The following is a 17,256-nucleotide window of genomic DNA, read 5'->3' on the forward strand; positions in this document are numbered from 1 at the left end:
AGCAGTATTACTGATCCATCCGCAACCAATACGTATAAAATAAGCTTTGCAAGAGTGGAGAAGCTACATTTAAATTATGTTTCTTGCCACAGCCCAGTTCTTCTATAGGTAAAGATCCAAAGCACAGTGTTCCTTTGGAGAAAAAAATTCTCGCTTGCAATCACCAGAAAGCAGTCCTCTCAAAACAATACTTTTAGTAGGTCAAAAGTACCTTTTGCAGCCCTCTGAATGCAAGTGTAGGAACCTCTGATTAGGAGAGATGCTGGCAGAAGACAATCCTGCTGGCACCCCTTCTTCCAGTGGTGGGTTTCACTAATTCAGCAGGAGAGTTTGAGTATGTTTCCCTACATAACATTATTCCTAGTATACATAGGGCTTGATCCTGTGCACCATCAGGTGTGGGTGGCAATAGATTTTGCCCTCCTTTCATGGCCCTCTGCAAACACTGAAAAGGCAACACTGGAAATTGAGGAACCATGTGGATAAAAAGCTCTACACTCAGTGGTGGGATTCAGCAGGCTCACACCACTTTGGCAGAACTGGTTGTTAAAATGGTGCTTGTAAACAACCACTTGTTAAATTATTTGAATCCCACCACTGTCTACACTACTGGCGGCTGCAGTGAGAAGGAGGAATTTCCATAAGTGAAATTACCCCTTTCTGTCTCTTGCGGCAGCAGAACCTCTTGCACCAAGAGAAGTGCTTCTAGAAGAAGTGGCAGGAGGGGCGATTGCGCTTGCCTCCCTCTCCTCACTGCAGCTGCTTGTGTTGCATGTCTTTTGTTTCAATATTGGTCTTACAATGCTAAGTGTTGCCTTCTTTGGTCCTATCAAGGGGCTGATGGGGTAAAGTAAAGGTAGGGAAAATCTGCTCTTGCCACCATGCTATGACATAGAATCCAACCCTTTGATATTTAAAAGTGTAATCTACAGACACATGATAGTCCAACTGTTGAGATTAAGCCAGTCTGACCCAGATCAATACCTGAGAATGGGAGACCAGGTGGAAAGTATGGAGAAGTTATTCAGAGCTCCTTGAAAAAAAGAACCCATCTAGAATACTTGCCACATATATGTCTTGCCTTTCTTCCATCACGGAACTCAAAATGGTGCACATGTAGCTCCAACAGGCCCCCCATCCAACTCCCAACCAGACCAAGACCTGCTTAGTTTCAGCATGGTCCCTGTGTCATGTGCCTCCAGGCCATGACCTGTGAATTAAGACATTATCATTCTGAATGCAATTGCACCTAGGGTTTTTTTCCTAATTGATTCAAGAAATCAGTTACTTTAATTCTGTTGATTAATCAATTAAACTTGCATATGAGCACAAAACATACCTTCGTTTCAGATCACATTGTATGTTGTAGCTAGTATTACCTGAGAATAAGCATTCTCTTCTGTACAAAAAGTAAGGAAATGCCGACATTATGATTATGCTTGTTATTTGTGGTTCTAAAAATAACATTATTATTATTAATAATGATAATATTTAAAAGGTCTATTATGCAATTAGTGGGGGATACCTGTTTAGTTAATCCAAAGTTTAAAATCATTTAATAAAGTTGATTAAACACAGAGATGGGACTTACTTAATAGGGAGTTACTTTCACTAGAAATAGCAAATGCCACATTTCAGTAAAATAATGTCAGCGTTATGCCAACTGTGCATCCCACAAACAAGGATCTCAAGCCATGTAGTTTAATTTGGCTTGGGATTCTCTGAAGTGTTGAAATCAGGTGCAAATGGGAAAGATGTGGTGCCAGCAATGATAACTTACAACACTCTGTGCCTTTGATGGGGTCTGGCAATCCAGTGCAGAGTCCTGGGTTGTGTGGCACTGCTACTCTCCATCTGGAGCCTAGGCTGTCACAGGCTGTATATTCATAATGGTATTCAGACTGGAAGAGAAAACATAAGAATGAAATATGGTGTGCATTCCAGCACAGCTGACAGATGCTGCAGAATATTTTATCTCTATAGGACATGATACAAATTTATTATTTTCAGATCTGTACAACAAACCAACAGTCCTGTGGATTTAAAAATGGGATATGGCAGCCCCAGTATGAAGGCAACACACTAACCATGTGGCAAGCCGACCGCCATCCAACTCTGAGATGCGTACAAAAGATTCCATTATCTTCAATAGCTGCACTAAGTGAGAGAGGAACTGAGCTGCACCTATGCCTAAGATTTCATACAGCAGTAACTATTCCTTTCACAGATGACAGGCCAAAAGCCATCATATATGTATTTTTACTCAAAGGCCCTTTCCGCACCGCAACTGTGCGGGGGTGAGTCGGCATATACAATGCCAACAACCTCCCCGAGACCATTCGCACGGACGGTCCTGGGAGGGCGGCAGGCGGCGGCGCAGCCTTCGCACAGGCTGCGCCGCCACTGAATGCTTACCTTGTCTCCTGGCTTCCAGCTCGTCGCAGAGGCCAGTGGACATGCCCCCGCAGGCTGGAGCGATAGCTCTGGAGTCGCAGGCCAGGGGGGCATGTCCCCTGGCCTCTGCAACGAGCCGGAAGCCAGGTGACGAGGTAAGCGTTATGGGACGGTGCGGTGGGAAATGGTGCCTTCCAGCCGTTGCCGTTCACACGCTGCTTTTGAAAAACCTCGCTGGGGGAGCGAGGTTCGGAAGCAGCGTCTTCGCACCGCTCGGTGGCTGTGCGAACCCCTCCCCAGGGACGCTGTTTTTAGCGTCCCTGGGGCGCTCTTTACCGCCCATGCGGAAAGGGCCAAACAAAGGGGTATTCCCAAAGGAAGAATGTTTTCCATGGTGGTAACACTGTCATTCTGCAGAATATGATAAATGCTCTCCAAGGTTGTTTTCACACCAAGGATTTTCCATTTTCATTAGCATGTGGCTTTGAAGGGATGAGCTATTTACATTTACAAAATGTAGCTGAGCTTTTAATGCCAGTTATTGTCTCCCATCTCCTAATTATATGGACAGAACTTATCACAAGCAGGCATCTATCCAATTCTTAGAACAAACCACATATCTGCAATATGACACATCATCAGCAACCCAGAGGAAAGTGATTTGCTTATGATCATACCATGACTTCTTTGCTGACTTAAGTTGTGCATCTGCATTCTCCTCTCAACAGATGTCACAGGTCATAAGATTCAAAACTGAGCTGGGAAAACTGGAGGCGGGGGAGAGAGTAGGTAATTAGTGCCTTAATTATTAAAAGGGCAGCTTCAGATCCTCTGGTCTGCAAATCACTTCTTTTACAATTGTATGCTCTAATACTAGGTAGATAGATGCACATGTTACTTTTAGTAATACTGGTACTATTATTTATTCATATAACTATGAATTACTATTTGTAATCCTTCATCCTGGTATGATCACTATACATGATTAGTGAGAGGGAAAGTAGTCTGCACATGTGCAGAGTGTTTGAAGTCTCAGCATTCAGAAAACTGATTATTTGTCACAGATACATTTAGATCCTCCCAAATACCTGATTTTTCTGTCATGAGAGACAATGTGGTTTGGTCTTTTGGCCTTTTGTGGTTAAGTACTTCTTTTTTTATTGTGAAATGTTCTGGAGTTTTAATTTGCCTGAGCTTTATGCCTCTTAGCTATTTATTTATATAATGTATTTGACACCTGTGACGGCAAAAGAGGCCTTGCCATTCTCAATAACACAACCGTCCAACAGTGTGTTTGGCGAGAAAACTCACATCAGCAGATATAAAAATAAGGCTTCATTAAATAAGTTCAAAAAGGTTATTCAAAGCAAACAGAGGTACAGCTTGGCAGTGAAAGGATACATATAAAACAATAAAAACTAGCTCTCCACATATTCACACAGCTTATTCAGCACAGATGTTCTTTGAGGCATAAGTAGAGTTCCTTTTCGTCTGGCAGCATGGGGGGAGGACAAAGCAAAGTGGAAAAGGGAGAAGGATAACTGCTACTACAGTGATTCTTTTATGCAAAACACTGACTATAACCTGATAACTCCAACTGACCAATTCAAAGGTTGTTTTGGTCAAACATTCCAGACTTAGAGAAAGCAACCCCTCCCATCTACTAGAAGTAAAATGCCCCCCCCCCCCATCCAGAATCTTCCAGCTGTAACAGATCTTCCCAATTAACTACTGACCTGGGAAACAGCCTTGAACGGATAAGCTCACCTGAACACAGCCTGTACCTGTTAACTTACTTAGTCAGAGACTGTTAGAAAGTTCCTCACTGATGACATTATTGCCATGCCCCCTTTAAAAAGCTAGAATTTTTGTTCATTGTCAAAATTATAGCTTTCTGCAAAATTACAGCTTTTACAGAAATACATACCGTATATACTCGAGTATAAGCCAACCCAAATATAAGCCAAGGCACCTAATTTTATCACAAAAAACTGGGAAACTTATTGACTTGAGTATAAGCCTTTGAACTTGACTCAGTAGCAGCTAAAAACAGAAGATTTGGGAGCAAGATGAAATAGAGTTGCTTAACAGAGTTTGCATTAGGGATGAGCAGCTTTCCAGCACTCTAGGAACACAAATGAACCACTGTTTTCCTCCAAATGTAGAATAATTCTGGAATTCATAACCATGCCAGCCTAAACTTTGATCCAAAGAAAATCTTTGTCTTCAGCAACATCAGTATTTGGCAATAAATTGCCAAATGAATTGTATTCATCTAGAATGCAACGCACCAATAACCCTAAGGAGAGAAATGCCTTGGTTTCTTTCAACACACACACACAACCTAGTTGTAATGCTATGCAGGCTGTCCTTACAGCTTGTTTTTATGGCTCTCTGGTGAGTTAGGAAAAAAAGCAGCAACATGCTTACCGGGTCCCCACAGCAGCCCCAGTTCTGGCCGCCATCTTGGAATTACCATATACATTCGAGTATAAGCTGAGGGGTTTTTTCAGCATAAAATGTGCTGAAAAAGTCAGATTATACTCAAGTATATATGGTAGTTTGATTGTACCCCACCCAGGGACTTTGGTGATTAGTGGGTAATAAATATACATAAAATAAATATAATAAATAAACAGTGCATCTAATCAAGTTACTACAAGCATTACAAAAGCATAGATAAATGAGGTACAATTATCCCCACTAAAAAGGAAAATTAATAAGCAATGTAAAACCACTGAAGAAAAGCTATCAGAAAATTTTTACTCGTTGCAACGACTCCATATGACAGCAACCATATTTTCTTTCCCCTTGATGAGGGATGCCTCAAACTAAAAATCTTGCAAGCTTAAAGCTTTCCATCAATTCACCTGGAACAGACAGTAAGCTAACTGGTCTGTAATTTCCTAGGTCCACCCCACCAGATACCTTTTTTATAAATGGGTGTTACATTGGCCATTCTCCAGCCCTCTGGCACAGAAGCTGATCTTAGGTATACGTTACATATCATTATAAGTTCGACAATTTCTCGTTTGAATCTTGAAGCACTCTAGGATGAATACCTTTTGATCCTGGTGACTTAGCTGTTAGCTGCTTTCCATCCCAAGATGCTCAAGAGGAAGACAGGCTTTGATTTGGTTGTGTGGATCCATGCTGTAATGTAAGCACTCAGTATGAAGACAGCTTGGAAACTCTGGCTGCTACAGCATAACTCTCAGAGCTAGGTGGAATAGGCATATTACACTTATCCTGCAGTTACTTTATTGGTCACTGGTAAATTCCAATTTCTTTTCAAAGTGCTGGTTATAACCTTCAAGGCCTTTCATGCTCCACAGTCCACATGCCTGCTCATATAATTGCCAGCAAGCCTGAAGAAAATGTTTCCTGTTCTTTTAATTGGTTTAATTGGATGTTACATGCCAGGAAAAAGTCCAGGATTTCCTATATCCAAATATTTTTTTTAAATTGGCATTCAAATGTATCTTAATTATTTTCTTTGCCACATTTATAATATGGGATGCCTCCTATTTTGCACATAAAAGTACTTGTAATCACTGTCAATGATAACATGGTTTCACATGGGACTAATTCCACAGGGAAAACTGGGTTAATCACAGTAGAACAGGAGACATGTGGCCCTAAAAATTGGCATGAGTTTAGACTCTAGACCACAAAAGCTTATGCTAGGAACTTTTTAGTCTTTAAGGAGGCTACTGTTTATGGTTTCATGTGTGATTCTCCATACAGTCTGATCCTGCTCACACCGTAACAGTAATAAAGAAAATGATTTTTTTAACTGAAATGAGATTGTGCCCTCCTGTACTTCTAGCATATTTCACCTGTCTGAGACTCCTGAAATTATTTCTCCATATCACTAATAGGATCATAGAATTGGAAGAGACCACAAGGGCCAATGAATCCAACCTCCTGCCATGCAGGAATATACAATCAAAGCACACCTGACTGATTGCCATCCAGCCTCAGTTTGAAACCTCCAAAGGAGGATTCTCCAACACTCTGTGTGGCAGTGTATTCCACTGTTGAACAGCCTTTACCGTGAGGAAGTTCTTCCTAATGTTTAGGTGAAATCTCTTTTCTTGTAGTTTGAATCCATTATTCCATGTCCTACTCTCTGGAGCAGTAGAAAACAAGCTTGCTCAATCTTCAACATGACATCTCTTCAAATATTTAAACATGGCTATAATGTCACCCCTTAAACTTCTCTTCTCCAAACTAAACATACCCAGCTCCCTAAATCTCTCCTCATGGGCATGAATTCTAGACCTTTTACCATTTTTGTCGCTCTCCTCTGGACATGCTCCAGCTTGCCAATATCCTTCTTAAACTGTGGTGCCCAGAACTGGACATTATATTCCAAGTGAGGTCTGACCAACGCAGAATAGAGTGGTACTATTGCTTCCCTTGATCTAGGCATTATTGATGCCGCCCAGAATTGCACTGGCTTTTTATAACAAGTGGACATTGGCATTCACTTCTGATTTAGTATTACGTTTTATTTATTTATTTATTTATTTATTTATTCATTCATTCATTCATTCATTCATTCATTACATTTTTATACCGCCCTCCCCCGAAGGGCTCAGGGCGGTGAACATGAATATACAAATAGAGCACAAATAAAATCAATAAATCTCAAATCATTAAATAAATCATAGTAAATGGCTCTATAGTCTTTGAATCATTAAAATCCCATTAAAAGCAGTGTGTTAATATCAAATACAACAAATAATACAAGAGGCGACCTACTAACCATACTCCTAAAAGAGGGGAGGGACGGCAGGATCCACAGATGTTAACGGGGGGGGGGGGGCATCAGCAGCCAGCCTCCCCAAAGGCCTGGCGGAACAGCTCAGTCTTGCAGGCCCTGCTGTTAAGATGGCCCCGAGGTACATTAATCTGAGGTGATAACCAGGGCACGCTACAATTTCCACACTTTGGGGTTACACTTCGCTGTCATGGAGCTTAATCTATATTTTAAGCCAGCAACTCATGAAACACCTTCAAAAATCAGTCTTTAAAAAAACAACTATTTCTCCAGATGGCAGTTCTATTAAGATTCATTAACCCCAGCATCTACACTTCCCACAAAAACCTTCTGACCTGCCCTAGCTTATCTGTGATTGTGTTCTACACATCCATATGGAGGAGCAGCTGTTAAATGGGCAAAATGTTCTTTGCATGGGTTACCTTGAAAACTGACACCCTTGGAGCAGGGGCTCAGGAGGAATGTTTATGCTGACATTAAGCTAACAGTGAAGGCAAACAGAGCTGGAACATTTAGCTTAAATGTCTGGCAAAACAAACAGGTAATTTCAGCCAACAGCACTTTATATTTTTCATCTCTTGTCTTAATAGTAAGAGGATACTTTTTAATTCTTAGGTGGAAAATCCCAGCATCTCATTTTTGAACACATTTTCCTTCAAGTAAAAAAAAATCTGAGAAAAAGTAGTGTATTTGGGCTAAAGCACAGACAGCGACACGTTCAGAATGTAAACAATGCTGCTGAGAAACAATCACTTGCCCTCACAGACTGTTTTGTGTGAAACTATAGCCATGTACAAACATTCATTGAGGGAGCAGAATTTCACTCGTCTTCATGCAGCAGCTATCCTAATGCTCAATTTCTGCAAATGCCTCAAAATGGACATAGGGACTAACTACACACAGCCCCCAGTTTGTGATGGTTTTGTCTACATCACAAAGCCAGTGTTTTGTTGTTCTTAACTCTAAAGCTATGAAACTTTCAATAAAATCCAAATTGTTTCCAATAAATCAGTACTTTTAATTGCCCAGCAACTAATTACAAGATATAAAACAGGACAAAAACAAGCTCTATCAAGGCTAAAGCAACCTTGGAAGGGTCCAATACTTCTATCAGAGAGACCATAAAATAGCAGGTGGAATTCAGCTGTTAAGAAGACCATTGAGGAACCGTGGTCAAAAAAAAAAGATTATGAAAGACAATGAAAAATGAGTAAAAGTTTATACAACATCAGAGCTCATGGAAGTTAAGAATGGGTTAAAGACAAAGAAATATTTAATGTCATATTATAAAATGAATGATACATTCATTAATGCAGTTAACAGTCAACAGCAGCCAAAGAACTAGCATGGCAGTTCAAATCAAAAATGTGAAATTGTATCCTATCTCACACAACAGTGCTTCTTGGCTCTTGCTTCTTTCTACAGTAGCTGCAGTGATAGAAGTAACCACTGGCAGAATTCTCATTCTAGGACACTTTTAAAGGTATTCCATCAATGACCCATGTCCTCTTGTTCTAGATTACGTCCAGCAACTCTAAAGTTCATGTTCTCTATGCGTATAGCCCCATACTAACCATATTTAACTGGAAGTAGGTCCTTCTGTGCTCAAAATGAGTTGATAAATATGCTGAGGATTGCAGCCTTAATCTGGACCATTCCTGTATGCTCTTCATGGAATGAGATTTATTTATTTAATCTATTTATTTAGTCCTTCTCACTAAGACTCAAGGTGGATTACAGAGTATAGAAAGAGGAAAGAAATGTAATCAAACAATATAAGACATCTAATGAACAATGCAATAGGACTAGTAATACAAAATTAAATGACAACATGAACAGCTGGCTGCCTAGGCTGACATAATGTAAGCAGAGCAGAACACGGGATTACAAAGATACAAGGCAATGAAGAACCCATTCCCTACTTCCATTAGAACATATCCTTCTGGACCATTCTATCTCACTTTAATTCTAATTCCACCACAAGAATGGTCTCCTGAACATTTCTGTTTTGCATGTTTTATGGAATGATGGTACTGTGGAAGCTTTCCTAATTAGCTCACACAGTTTGTTTCATAAGGTGGGAGCAACCACAGAGAATGTGTACGAGTGGGCGACTGATCTATCATCTTACCAATTTGCAGGGAGATACCTTCAAGTTTTACTCAGATAATTGAGCAGGCCTGTGGTGGAGCACAATAGGAAAGGCTGTGTTAACATACATGTGTTAATTTTAGGGCATGGTCATAAAACAACTGTTGTTCAGGCAGCACAATGAAACAATTCCCACATCTAAAGCAAAGGAGACTACATGATCACCTACAGTTCTTCATGGACTGGCTGTCTGAATGACAGCTGTTCAAAACCATGCAAAACCATGCAGCAGTATACAGTAAGCCAAGTCGCACAGAGTTCGACAAGGACAATTAACAGTCAGATGACCTCCTCTGCCAAGGATACGTGTCGGTGAATATAATGGTTACAATGCCAAAGGTTGGAAGAGGTTTATAGACTGCAATCTACAAGAGGTATGCTAAAGACTTCATTGCATGCACAATCACCAAGTGAACATATCTTGTTCGAACTCCTTGTTGTGTGCATTGCCTGCTTTTTTTGAGCTTGTACAGTCAGTGCCATCTATTTGAGAAATTATTGCAAGAACTCATTACAAGATTGGATGGGTTCATGGGCAAGCACTTAACAAGAACACACATACAGAAACACTATGTGGTAAGTCTCAACTAAAATTTTAAAAACATTTTCTTTTTAAAAATAGAGGTAGCAGAAAATAGGAGGCTGGGAGAGCTGCTACAAAAAATGAATGGACATGGCAGCACATCTCCAAATGGCAGCAGCCACTCTGGTTTCCAGTGCCAAGAAATTGCACATAGGGGTGAAAGGGAGGGGTTTTTTTAATCAATCACTGTTGGTGTCTGCCCCAAGTCAGGATTAGTTGCCATCTCCCTCCAGAGAAGCAAGGGTGAATCCTGCATCCTGACTCCCCTAAAGCTTTGAGAAGGCAGAGGCAAGCTAATTAAAAATACATCCTAAAGCAGTGGTTCTCAACCTGGGGGTCGGGACCCATTTGGGGGTCGAATGACCCTTTCACAGGGGTTGCCTAAGACTCTCTACATCAGTTTTCTCCCTCTGTAAAATGGATAAATGTTAGGGTTGGGGGTCACCACAACATGAGGAACTGTATTAAAGGGTCGCGGCATTAGGAAGGTTGAGAACCACTGTCCTAAAGCCTAGTAGGGCCACTGGAAAAGAAAAATTAACAACATGGAGAAAATGACAATGAACAGGTGGCCTCCTGCTCTCTAGTTCATTACAGTCACTAGTGAAAGGGGAATGTATCTGCAGGCAGAGATTCTAAATGCCTACCGCAGGCAGGGTTGCCACCACTGGGTTGGAAAATTCCTGGAGATTTAGGGGCATAGCCTGGGAGGGCAGAGTTTGAAGAAGGGAGGGAGCTCAGCAGGGGTGTGATGCTGTACTGCCCACACTCCCAAGCAGGTCTCTGTAGTCTGGAGATCAATTGCAAGTCCAGAAGAACTCCAGTCCTACTGGAGGCTGCCTACCCCTGCCCTCCTTACAACGGAGAGTACTGTGTTGCCTTTGTTTCTGTCTTTGTTTCTGTCTACAGACTAGCTGTGGTTTTGCTGCTTGGGTAATGCAAAATGATGTGTAGCATTAGTTGGTTCACAACAGAAACTTGGGGGGGGGGGGAATCTTTTGAAGCTTCATAGCTTCTGAATATCAAGGAAAGAAAAAAGCAAGACCAGAGTTATCTTAAATGTATGTCAAGATTTTTTGAAATCTCTTCACCTTTCTCCACACACCCAGCATTTCTGTTGCTATGAAAAGGTGCAGCCTTGAGGCATATGTCAGTGGATATACCATCAGACTATTGAACATGATATATTTTAATAGGTGGGAAAATGCTCTGAATTTTGTGCTTCTAAAGAAAACAGCAGCAGTCCTGGATTTTCCTGTACTGAGTAGAAATATTTTTGCAGGTGGGAAGCTTTCCTGTTATTATTTTCCTTCCCTTTTATACCTTCTCTCAAAAAAATGGAGATCAGATACTTGTCTTCCAATCAGGTTAGTCTCGTCTATTATAGTCCAGCTAACATATGCAAATAGGGAAGGGGAACAAACTGATCCAGGAAATGCTGCAAGATCAAATTTTAAAAACATTAACAAATACTATTCCAACTGAAGGCCAAAGAGCCATTTGTAATTTCAAGCCTTGTGCTTGAAATTCAAGCCCTAGAAGTCTCAAATCAGAGGGTATGGCTATACACAAGGTCAACAGTACCTTGTCAAACAATCAACTAGCTGCCCCTGTCTTTTGTCACAGTCTTTGTTAGAAGGAAAAGTCACTGCCACAACTATAGTTCCACAACTGAACACTTTTTATGCATGTGGCTCCAAGATCTCACAAAGTGAAGTCAAGAAAGGCCTTCATCCCCATACACTTCCTAGTCATGGTTAATAATGCGGAATGAGATGCACCGCTGCATAAGCTCCAATTATACTGGTTAATAGGTACAGTGCCTTTTCTGTTTCCACTCCCTGTACTGATTATTGTATGTACCTAACTGTAGTTGTTTTGGGCAAGTATCTCCCATGTGCCTGATAGACTACCAGTTGTTGTTGTTGTTGGTGTGTGTGTGTGTGTGTGTGTGTGTGTGTGTGTGTGTGTGTGTGTGTGTGTGTGTGTGTGTGTGTGTAAATCTTCTTCAGTCTTAGATATTATAGTGTTTATTGGATCTTCCATTCCTGTTGATTTAAATTATCTCATGCAGCTTAACCCATGTTGAGACTCAGGCCATTTCCGCATGGGCAAAAAAAGCCAGTAAAAGGATGGTAAAAACAGCGTTATAGGCGGGGAGTTCGCACAGCTGTCACTGCAGAAATGACGCTGCAGTGATGCAGCAATGCTCCCACAACGGTTTATTCGAAAATCGCTCACCAAGCGTGTCTTTTCAACAACGGTGCTCCGCAGTCGGCGTCATACAAAGCACCTGCCTGGAATTGGTGCCGCAGAGCCCACCTCCCACAATGGCGGCCCACACTGGCCAATCCTGGCACTGAACGCCAGTGACATCTACTCTGGGGAAAAAAGAACACAGTTTGCAAAGCACAGCTGTGCAAAGCGCCAGGGTTCAGCCAATGCGCTACCTGTCTACAGAGTGCCTGCCCATGTGAATGCTCTGCCAATAATACCAAGGCACAACACTAATTGGCTGTGCAGAAACAGTCTCAATGAGAAAGGTGGATTATAAGTGACATAAATAAATACCAACCTTGATATCTGGGATAAAATTTTGGGTATTTGGCAATTAGAATTATGACCTACTCAAAACATGCCAGCTCTGGTTAGTGAACGTGAAAAAATACGAAGAGGGAATGCAGCACATAACTAATGTCACGGATTTAGTTGGCATTTTTTCCATCTAAAGTATATAATTTTGTGTCCTCCATAGGGGAGGAATGGCAGGCAGATGCTGTACCATGTACCTCAGTGACCACTGAATTGGGCATAAGTAGATGGAAGAGGAATTTCAGCCCCTCCTATTTTTTATCTTATATACATTTCCCACTTTCTTAGTGGAAGCCTGACTTGAAGGTTTAGCCACACACACTTAGCTATTTCCCAAACTCCCTTAATTAAAGCACCGTGTGTGTGTGTGTGTGTGTGTGTGTGTGTGTGTGTGTGTGTCAGCCAGCTTTGGAGGTCAATGGGAAGAGCTATGACATGGAGTAGGCATGTCTCAATTGGGTGCATGTGGTGGGGCATATACATCCCCAAACAGTAAGTATGGAAAGGCTGGTGAGAGTGGAAACCTTGCAGCTGACAGGAGGGGTGAGGTGCTGACATTGACTGCTTTCTCCAGTCCATGGGTGGCAAAGGAACTTTGAAAACATCATACTCAGAGGAAGGAGAAGACTGTCAAAAAAATGAGAGGGTGTTCTTGGACAATGGAGGAGCTCTGGACTCTTAGGGAGAGCACAGTCAACGAGGGGAGACAACCATGTTCAGTGTTGAGGGGAGTGAGAGTTTCAAAATTGACAGGTTCCCAGGCTCCAACCTCAACTGAGACAAGGACTCTGCCTAGGTAGAGAATTTGACAGATGACAGCAAGAGGATGGTTGACCCTGAATAGGAGAGTCTCGGCATCAAGTAGATTATATTGATTGATTCCAAGAACAGACATCTAATTGACAAACCCAGGGATCAGACTGTAAATGTATTTGGTGATGAGCCTCAATGTCAAGGAGATAACAGCTTGCATTGAGAGTTGTTCTTAACCTTCTTTTCTTTTTAACGGGGGGCTCAGAAGTTGTTCATTTGGCCACCAAAGCAAAGTTAGGAGTCAGTTCAGCTGGAGCCATAAGGACTGAAAAGTCCAAAGGTGTTCTCTAAGTATTTTTCCCCGGGAGTATCTACCAAAGTGAGAGACTTTTCCCACAGCACAGGCTTAAGCCTGGAAGCCTGTTCATGTCTGGCCTTTGTAAAAAGTAGCAAGAGGGGTACATCTCAGAGACGAGAGTCCTGCTGAGACAGAAAAGACATTAATTATGCTCAGCATTTTGAGCCATCTTCATTCCACCCTTGGAACATTTCTTGAATAATGCCATATTGACAAAGAAAATGAAACAGAAAAGAAAATCTGAGGTAAAACTGAAGTACTAAGCTAAAGTCCCCACAGCAGCAAAGGGAAAACTGTGGGAGGAGTGTTCGCCCAGCCTCTGTCATGTGATCATTTGGGCATGAAACCAGTCTACTCTCAGCTCTTGGCAGGAGGGGAGCATCCAACCACCCTGAAGCTTCAAGAAGCCTTCTGGTCAGTTCAACTGCCTGAGCTGTTTTATGTGGAACTGCACTAAAGATACAACAATGAAAATGTACATTTGGATTTATTATGGTGCATGATGTATAGGGAGAAAACCAGGAAGCAGTGTTGTCATCCTGCTGAGTCTCTTGGACCTCTTATATATATCTGACTATGGTATACTTCTAGTCAACTGGCTAACGATGGGACTGGAAACACTGCACTCCTGTTGTTTGATTCCTATTTAGGTTCCAGAAGATGATCTGGTTTGGTTTTTTCTTTTTTTTGCTTTATCCCATTGCACTTGTACAATGGACTTTCAGAGTGCTCTGTTTCAATTTCTTCATTATTTAACATGAAATGCTTGGAAATTTAGAGGAAGGTATCATGATTGATGATACTCAGCTTTATCTCTCTTTTTCATCTAATCCTGGGGAAGACAATGGACATCCTAAACTGGATTAAGGCTAATAAACTAAAGCTAGGCACCATGGAGGTACTGTTGGTAAATAGTTTTACAGACTCTGAAGTAGGTTTTGACTGTTCTGAACAGGGTAGAACTCCTGCTAAAAAACCAGTTTTGCAGTTTTGGGAGCCAATGAGATCCAGATTTATTCTAATACTTTCAAGTGGCATGATTGGCTTAAATCATCTTTCATCAATTGCAGCTGGTGAGCCAGCAGGGAATCTTGCCACATTTATTCATACTCCATTAAAATCCCAGTTTGGCCCCTTCCGCACACGCAAAATAATGCGTTTTCAAACCACTTTCACAACTGTTTGCAAGTGGATTTTGCTATTCCGCACAACTTCAAAGAGCACTGAAAGCAGTTTGAAAGTGCATTATTCTGCATGTGCGGAATGAGCCTTTGATTAGTCAAATGGAGAAAAGGGTAATCTGAACTGAGTCTCAACTAAAAACATGGAACTATTACAATATTTCTACCTATCTCTCTAACAACACAAAGATTAGTTGTAGGCCTAAGGAGAGATGATGCATTTATCCCCGAGTTTCCCATAATCAGATGCTTGTAGTCTTTTGTTATTCAACTGTATGCTTTTAAGCATTATATCCATAGATTGCCTTGTGTTTGGCTCATGCTTTTCAATGTATAAGAAAGAATGGAGAACTGGTGGTAATATCGCTAACCACTAAGATTTTAAAAAATCCTTTACCTCTATAATGGCTGAATTGAGGGGATTCTGATTTTTTTTTTAAAGAGAGACCTCTCCACATCATCAGACTACAATTCTATTAATTACCTGCTGATGGCAGCAGACAATAAACCCTATTGGTGAATGATATGGGTAGAATAAAAATGGCAGAGGTGGTCTATTGTGGTCTATAAACTTGAAATCTGAACCAGTTGAGTAAATCCCTCATTCTCTGTGGTAAAAACAGGGGCGTGGAGAAGTGAATCATCACACCATCACATACACGGCAAATCACTGATTTGACTCCCATATATACATCTAACCTTTTTCCCGTGAGGCAAGGACGACTGTGTTTGTTTACCATCCTTCTGTGTACATTGTGTGCAAGAGTGAAAGCTTGTAAAATAACGAATGCACTTTGACAGTTTTGCAGGCAATTAGGAAAACTTTTAGCAAGCAAAGCTGACTAATGTTCACAAGCATTCTGGACATGAGCTTGCTATTCAGGTCCTTGCTCTTTATTTTTTCTGACAAGAGAGTGATGTTTGCTGCTGGCACTCGTCTGAGTAGTTCTTTGTTTGGCACAGGTTGTCAGAATAACCTACCTGAGATTCATGAATATCAGGAAATCAGAGGAAAGGAAAGAATAAGATTTCTGCTGCCAAGCCGCCTATCCAAACAAGAACATATAGTAAATATTAAATCAAAGAGCCTTTGAAATTCTAAAACAAGAAGCCTATTGTGTCAGACATGGAACAGAAAGGAGACATTTCCCTTCTTTAGAACACAGATGCTACATACATTTTAAAGACACCCCAATTTGGCTTAGCATGCTTAAGATTTCCCGTACCTTTTTTCATTTACTAATTACTGCATCCTTATGAGCAGATAGTGGTTTCTTTAGTAAATCTCAGTTACTTTGTGATAAATTTGCAAATGGAAATTTTCAGAAAAGAAATGATGCATTCAGAGTCATTCTCTCCCACAAAAGCTGGACACAGGATCCTGTGGTGTATATTAAAGGCAAAAGCATAGTTAAGATACGGTATAATCTAATGGCCTTTATCTATGAGGAACAGGGTATAAAATGCAGCAGAGCAAGAAAAGGGAGCTGTTATCAGCAATCCCTGCATACTCCTTCAGGCAGTTAAAACTCCTTAGCATGGAAAGGACTACAATCTGATATCTGGAATAAACTTCCCAGCCCAAGACCCATCTTTGTCCCTTATTCATAAAAAAAAGTCTAGCTGTTTTTGCAGCTTCTGAGTCTGATGTTAACACAACAGAAGTTTTGTCACTGATTAAAGGCTGACACCCAAAGGGTTTTTTAAAAACCGTCTTGTGATCTTTCAAAAAATCCCTCAAACCAAATAATTCTTATGATGCTGAGATCTTTGTGATTCTGACACAAGAATTAACATCTCCACTGTGACGCATTATGCACTTCTTTAAAACAAGAACACAAAACTATATGTATGTGTAAAGAAAATGGACATGTACACTATGTACACGGTTTTAAAACTGCAGAAGCTAGGAATTAACTTGTGACATCGTGCGTACAAAATATGTCCTCTGTCACTGATGTCGGGTCCCCTCCCACAGTACAGCGCTGATAGGCAACAGTCTGATGCAGGATCAGGGATCTATTGTGCAAGGCCACACAACAGGGTATTTATCTAGAAGCAGCATTCAGTGTCACAGCCTCTCCACAGAACTAACTGAAGGCAAACACCCTCAGACCACTTAATTAACATTAAACTTCTATGGAAATTTCTCATGAGTTAAGATGGCTTTTCTGATTCAGCTAAGCCAGTGGTGGCGAACCTATGGCACGGGTGCCGGAGGTGGCACTCAGAGCCCTCTCTGTGGGCACGCGCAAATAGAGTCCCCCCCCCCTCTAGGCTAGCCTGGGCCGCTGGGCTCGATTATTAGCATTAAACCTAAGACCCAGTTTTGGGGAAGCAGTGTAGGTAACCCTGTTAAGCACTGTTAAACCCCACTGATTTTCATGCAAAGAACTAAAGCGTGATTCTTTACCTGGGAGTAAGCTCGGTTGCTGGCAACGGGGCTTGCTTCTGAGTA

The 17,256-nt window shown here is 41.3% G+C and overlaps 1 protein-coding gene across 1 annotated transcript in view; it reads right to left on the minus strand.

Moving 5' to 3' along the window:
• Positions 1–17,256, minus strand: part of ELAPOR1 (endosome-lysosome associated apoptosis and autophagy regulator 1) — a 72,685-nt gene that overhangs the window by 45,096 nt on the left and 10,333 nt on the right. The window contains exon 2 of the mRNA XM_048498860.1: positions 1,781–1,901. Within this exon, the coding sequence (XP_048354817.1) occupies positions 1,781–1,901 (121 nt within the window). The remainder of the gene's footprint in view (positions 1–1,780; positions 1,902–17,256) is intronic.

This window comes from Sphaerodactylus townsendi, linkage group LG05 (genome assembly GCF_021028975.2).
Source record: "Sphaerodactylus townsendi isolate TG3544 linkage group LG05, MPM_Stown_v2.3, whole genome shotgun sequence".
Taxonomy (NCBI): Eukaryota; Metazoa; Chordata; class Lepidosauria; order Squamata; family Sphaerodactylidae; genus Sphaerodactylus; species Sphaerodactylus townsendi.